The sequence below is a fragment of the Lathyrus oleraceus genome, chromosome 7 (genome assembly GCF_024323335.1).
Source record: "Lathyrus oleraceus cultivar Zhongwan6 chromosome 7, CAAS_Psat_ZW6_1.0, whole genome shotgun sequence".
Taxonomy (NCBI): Eukaryota; Viridiplantae; Streptophyta; class Magnoliopsida; order Fabales; family Fabaceae; genus Lathyrus; species Lathyrus oleraceus.
In genome coordinates, this window is record NC_066585.1 from 18,672,821 (window position 1) to 18,679,835 (window position 7,015).

The 7,015-nt window shown below is 29.6% G+C and overlaps 1 protein-coding gene across 1 annotated transcript; it reads right to left on the reverse strand.

The window, feature by feature from the left end:
* Positions 1 to 1,752: 1,752 nt before the first annotated feature.
* On the reverse strand, positions 1,753 to 6,773 carry LOC127101750 (uncharacterized). The gene is made up of 8 exons (XM_051039198.1): positions 6,631 to 6,773; positions 5,543 to 5,635; positions 5,030 to 5,150; positions 3,887 to 4,172; positions 3,749 to 3,844; positions 3,427 to 3,645; positions 2,431 to 3,288; positions 1,753 to 2,330 (listed from the first exon to the last, which is right to left on the reverse strand). The coding sequence occupies exons 1-8, from the start codon at positions 6,771 to 6,773 to the stop codon at positions 1,753 to 1,755; spliced, it is 2,394 nt and encodes a 797-aa protein (XP_050895155.1).
* Positions 6,774 to 7,015: the final 242 nt, after the last annotated feature.

The window sequence follows — 7,015 nt, forward strand, 5'->3', positions numbered from 1 at the left end:
TTTGAGACATATTATTAGATAGGTTGATGTTTCTTTTTGAAGTTTATAATAACTACATGCTATTAAATATTTTATTCATATTACCTTTATTTTTAAATATACTTTTTGAATAAAAGAATCACACTTGAGAAATTATATTAACTTATATTTTTAATTCTCTAAATGTTAACTGTTCATAGATATGAATTCAACATTGACAAAGTGTATTAGAAATTCAGACGAAATCCATCAACATATATTTGTTACTAGTTTTTAAATAAAATATGTGGGCAAGGTACTTCCAAAGCTTATTATTGTTGGGAAAGTGTATTACTCAAACAGGATCATAACATTGCATTCAACTTTTTCCCGTAGTTATTGGAAAAGTCTTTGTTCTATGACCAAGACTATATGAATATTTATATTATTAATAATAATGAATTACATAATTATCATCAATTAAACGAATGACCCATAAATAAAACAATTTATACATTTATATAAAAAAATTAGGAGATATATGAATAGGAAATCATGGCCAATAATTTGGCACGTAGTTTCATATTAGTGATACCAAATATATACAAAAACATGAACATGAACATGAACCTTTACAAGTACATAACACACCAACCAGATATCTGTCATTTCCTTATTTGAGATGAAGAGTGTGTCTGTATTTGAGTGTAGTGTGTCCATCACCATGTAACTTTGTGACGGTCACCAAATATATAATTACTTGTTAGGTTTTGGTTTAAATGATTATAGTAAGATGGTATCATAATAAAAAGGAGGATAAATGTATGGTTGATTAATTAGTGCATGATTAGTTGGCCTTTCTTTTTCTTATTGAACTAGTAAAGGACCCGTGAGTTCGCACGGGTCGCGCAAGTGCAATAATTTATTTTAAAAAAATTAAAATATAATATATTTTTTTGTTTATATATATATGGTTGGATCAACGTACACAAATTTATTGCATAAGAGTTTTTTTTGATGTAATGGATGTTAAATGATCAATAAATGGATTCAAAAAATTTCCACAAATAACTTTTTCCAGTTTGGGACATAATAAAGTAAAACATTATTAATTTATAGTAATATAATTTGCTTAATTTTTTTGTATACTATATTAAGAAAATAATAAAAAAATATAATACAAAAATATTTTTACAATTTATTGGTATATTGATATATAATAAACATTCCATTGTTAATGTTATCAATAAACATTTCATTTATCATTGAGATTTTGGACATAAGAAATAAAAATATATTTATTTAGTAATGGATGAAATTTTCCAATTACTAATTTGAGGTATAAAAGCGCAAATATTAACCTTCATAATAAATGATTATTTAACCAAAATACATAAACCATGTAAAAGAAATACCAGAACCTCATTTGTTTTAAAATATAGTAATGAATACTACCAAATATTGAAATTAATTGCAATTGATACAGTAAGGTTTAATGCAACAAAAGATATTGAAACAAAAGGTTCACAATTTTAGTTAAAATTGTGAGAAATAAGTCCAGCAACAAAAATGATTTAACTTCGTACAATTCTTTGGTCCTTAAAAAAATGGGTTTATACAAAACCTGTCCGCAACCTTTTAGGAAGTGATGATTCATTACCCTGTAAAAAACAATTACATCCATATAAACAAATGTTAAAACATAATGTATATTTTATACAACTCATTCCATAAAATTCTAATAATAAACAACGACATTTGTTGATATAATATAACTAATGAAAAACTGACGTTCTATAAGTTTTCAAAAACTTCTTTGAACACGACGTTTGTTGTAGAATTCAATGGATGGTTATCCTTGTCATGGATTAATATCTTAAGCCCTTTTTTGCTTTTGACCCTTGATATTGCAACATATAGTTGACCATGACTAAATACACTTCTAGGCAAATACAATCCAACATAATCCAATGACTGACCTTGAGATTTGTTAATTGTCATAGCATAACATATAGTTATGGGAAATTGCCTTCTAGTCATTTTGAATGGCCACGGAGATTGTGTTGGAGTCATATCCATTCTTGGAATATAGATAACCCCTCCAATATTCTTTCCAGATATAATCTTTGCCTCGATAACGTGGTTTGTCAATCTTGTAACTATAAGCCTTGTTCCATTGCAGAGACCTTCAGGTTGATCAATGTTTCGAAGCAACATAATAGGGGTCCCAATCTTCAATTTAATCTTGTGGTTAGGTAGACCGGAAGTTGTAAGTGTATTCAAAAATTCCGGGGTCAAAACATCAAAAGCTTCATTTCCTTCACCGTCAAAAGTGTCTACAGAATCTAAACTTAAATATTCCTTTTCTTCACCTTTGGGAATTTTTTTGAAATTTTATTATTATAAATCTATGTTAGTACATATAAATATATGAATGTATCTATAAATATGTTTACAATGGATAACGCATACCTGGTATGAATCCCAAAACGTATTGATTTATGATGTCAACCGTTTCAATTGTTCCTGCCAATATAGCTCTTGATTGCAAAAATTCTGGATTCTTGTAATTGTTAAGAAAATTCGGATATGTTTCACTAACAATGGCTTCTAGTGGATCATCATAGTTAGAAATTAAGAAATCATTTGGAATAGGAATATTCGTGTAACCATCGTTAGGTTCTTCCAATTTCCCATCGCCAACTTTTAATATCCAATTAGAAAACAATTCTAATTCAGATGTACTTGAAGTATTGCCGGCTTCTTGAAGTCGCATGTTCTTTGTAAGCTTCAGCACAACACAGTGATCCCAGATGTATGATGAATTTATTGTAGAATGTATTATATCTGAACGGCTGCCCCTTGGTACAACTGGTAATATTTGCCGAAAATCTCCACCAAATACAATTACTTTCCCTTCGAATAATTTGTCAGAACAATTGGAACGCCCCATTATGTCTTTAAGGGTTTTATCAAACGCTTCAAAACAAAATTTGTGTGCCATTGGAGCTTCATCCCAAATTATCAACTTTGCCATTTTTAGTAGCTCTGCACGATCACTACCTTTGTCGATATTACATGTAGAAGACTCCATTGTAGGTATTGGAATCTTGAACATTGAATGAGCCGTTCGACCTCCTGGAAGTAGTAGTGAAGCTATGCCCGATGAAGCAACAGTTAAACAAATTTGTTTCTTTGATCTTATGTAGGAAGCTAGAGTTCTCCACATGTAGGTTTTCCCTGTGCCATCGTATCCATACAAAAAAAATACGCCTCCTTGTTGATTGTTTACTGCTTCCATTATTCGCTTGAATACACCTCTTTGCTCATCTAATTTAAAAAAAATACATAGCAAACATGCAGTGAATAAATTAATTATACATTAAAAAAAATTGTAAGATAAAATCATACTTTAAAAGTTAACTTTATAAAATTATGACAAAACTTACAAACATTTAACATATTTACCTGTAAGATTTAAGAATAAATTATTGTATTCTTGCAATTGTTCGGCTGGATTGTAACTCCGCTCTTCGTATATGAGCTTATTTCCCAACTGCTCAACCACATATCCACTTGGATAAGGCATTTCAGCAAATTCCTTTAGACTTCGGCTCTTCCTTTGAAGATTTCGTTCAATCTCAATTAATGTTAAATTCATTATCTCTTCATCCGACAACCTCAAACCTTTATACAATAGTAATTATAAGTGTAAACTATAAAACAAAATTACTTTTAAGAATCAAACAAATAAATATAATAAAAATTCACAATATAGGAAAAATAATACCTCTATTGTTTGCAATTCGCTGTTGAGCATATAGTATTCCATCAGCTAAGAGATGACATGTTTTACTCCATACATGTCTTGGCCTGTTAATGCTGCCTGATAATAACATGTGAACAAATAGTAATCTCAAATATTGACCTGAACCCCAATGATTTGCCTCTTTAATAGCTGCAATGAATTCTCTATCATCGCCGATAAAACTCATAGCAAAACAGGCATCCCGGAAAGTATCATATTTTACGTTATTCACTGTTTTTATATCATTATAACTGCGGGGGCCTTTGACATGTGTGAGCATCAATCTAAGATAGTACAATTCGCCAGTTGTTGGAGGAACCCATATAAGCCTACCAATTGTGTAACCTTTTTGACGGGTTTTCCATTCTTTTTTTTCACACACATGAATTAAATACTCATTATCATCCTTTAAACCATACATGAAATATAAATGTCAATTGTAATCCCACAAAATAAACACTTCAAAAAAGTAAGAACACATCCTACAACCAAAACATATCATGTTCTTAACAACTTCATACTTAAACTCATTCTGGTGCTAAAAAGTTCATAAAATATATTTCAATATCAAATTTCCGAAAATTCTAATTAAGAAGATGGTTCTATCTTTAATTTCTTGGATGGTTTGGTGCCTGATAATTGCGTAGTGCCAGACGCTTCAAAATCAACTTCTTCATCCTTGTCAGCAATTACAACATCCTTAGCCGGAGTCATTAGAATGATTGATTCTGGATCATTTTCACCAGATGCAGATAATGTTTGCTTGCAATATAAAAAATTAATTGTCAGATATAAAATGAATTATAATAATACAATATTTATCATAGAAAATTATTATCTTAACAAATGAAGATACTTACTGCGGAAGTTTCCAAATTTTCTTTGTTAGGGACCAACTTTGCATATTCAGTTTTAGACTGATTCTGCACATTGAAACATCGAATATTTATTATACTTGTTAAATGTTTAAATAATGCATGAATTAAGTGAATATTATACGTCTTCTACTATGTAGTCATTTTCAATCTCTTTAACAAAGGCTTCATCATCACAAAACTTCCAAACAGACGCTTGGGAAAACGTTGGCTGCACCTTAACTCTAAAAGCCATTTTCTTATTCAACAGCATTTCAAGCTCATCAGGATAAACCATTGGATCATCTTCTCCATTCTAATGGAAAAATAAAATATCAACTATGAGTGATAATATGAACTTTACAACTCGATAAACTATTAACATTTTAACTTATGTATAACAATGTACCTCCACCATAGAGTTATGCATAAATTCAGCAGTCATTACAAGTATAGCAACACATTCGGAATCCCAGAATACAAATCGATATTTTGATTCACCATTGCTAACATATATCTCAATCGTGTACCTATAGTATTTTAAACGAAGAAAATAATATGATTAATAACAAATCCATTACCAAATTTATTTGCAATTCATCTAGATTATATGTACCTTGGTATAGGCTGTTCGACTTTTTGCCCACATGAACATTCATAAGCTTTTTCAGGATTAGGTGCCTTCGAAGAACACCTTGTGCAGCCATAATAAAACCATCCATACTTTGAGACAGCAAATTTCAATGTGGTTGCTACAGTAACACATAAAGTTTCCTAAAAGCAAATCAAAAATGATATTAATTTCAAAAAGAAAACAATATAATTGTAATAGTAAAGATAAATTCGGCTCTATAGTATTCAACTTACATGTTTGATTTTGCAGAACTGACTCAAGGACATACACTTTGCATTATGAACAAACCTTTCTACTGGCGAATACTGAGAACCACCAGACCAATTAGAAAGAGATTTTGCAGATTGAGTAGACTTCTCCTTCTGTTCATTAGTAGGCAACCTATAGAAATAAGATTGTTTTTGAAATTAAAAATTATGTATAATAATCTGAATATAAATAAATAAATAAAATCCATACTTAGACATAAAATCTTGAATTTCAGGGATGTCTTCATTTATCAACAATTTGGAACCACTCCATGCATTTGACACTGTAAATTGTATAATTAATATAAAAATTATTGAACGTATAATGAAAAATACAAATCAGCTATGTATTTATAAAGTCTGATAGTGTAATACCTTGGCCATCTTTTACCATTGCATGAGTGAGCAAAATTACAATAGCTCCATTATTTTTAGGATCATTGTAGTAAGCCAAAAATTTTGATCCATAGATTTCCCATAAATTGCAATTTATGCAATTACCCCTATTTTGCAATATAAATAAACAATATTATATGATGGGATTCAGTGATGCAAAATATATAAATTTATCAAACACATAAGTTATGAAAACAATGCGCATTACTTCAAATCTTTCAGCACAACAGAAACAACAACTTTCTTCCCCGGAGTGTTGGATTGGATATGGTTTATCTCACTAACAGCACCAATAATATCTACATTAAAGTAAGGTTCATTATTGAATGTGTTTGCAAATATATAAGTTATATAAGTTATAATAGAATTTAAATTACCTTCCAGTCTATCGGTTTTGCATTTGCCTTGAAGTATCTCACCAAAATCTTTAAAGAAATATCCTTTAGGTGGAATATTTTGAAGTTCGATTGCCTTCATTGTGGTACCACCAAGAAACATAAATTTTTTTGAATGATCACATACCTTCCACTAAAAATCATTGTTATAGACACTGCCATTGTTTATAATGCAGGTCATATTCTCCTTAATGACCTCTTTCCATTTCAGTAAATGGTCATGACGAATAAGGACCTGAATCCGATCACCCTAACAAAATAAAAATAATCTTCTTTTTATATGTTATACAAAAAAGCATTTTGTTGTAATTACTAACTATCATACAAAAATCTATACTTAAAAAAAGAAAAGCAATTTACCAAGGAATCCATAACAATCATCTCTAAATGTTCAATACCCTTATTATTCACAACACTCCAAACATCCATTATTCGAACAGCAAGACGCCAAGTTTCTTTTGAGTCATTGATGTCTTTCATAGAGTCATGTTCCTACAAGTAATTTCGTACTAAACTCTATTATATGTTTTATATGTGTAACTCAATTTCATCCATTCATCTTCAATTTAGTTCTCAAATGAAATTGATAATTTTTTATTATCATTATGAAATAAATAGTTGAAAATTTGTTGTGATTTTATTATTTAGTAATAAATATTAAAATTAATTACGGATGGATAGTAAAAAGTACTCCCTCCATTTTTTATTATAAGTCGTTTTTT

Excerpts from the sequence above, each read along its gene's own strand:
- LOC127101750 (XM_051039198.1), bottom strand. The coding sequence starts at position 6,773 with ATGAAAGACATCAATGACTCAAAAGAAACTTGGCGTCTTGCTGTTCGA. Across the intron at positions 3,646-3,748 it reads GCGAATTGCAAACAATAGAG|GTTTGAGGTTGTCGGATGAA; the intron begins GTATTATTTTTC and ends TATTGTATAAAG. Across the intron at positions 3,289-3,426 it reads TTTATTCTTAAATCTTACAG|ATGAGCAAAGAGGTGTATTC; the intron begins GTAAATATGTTA and ends TTTTTAAATTAG.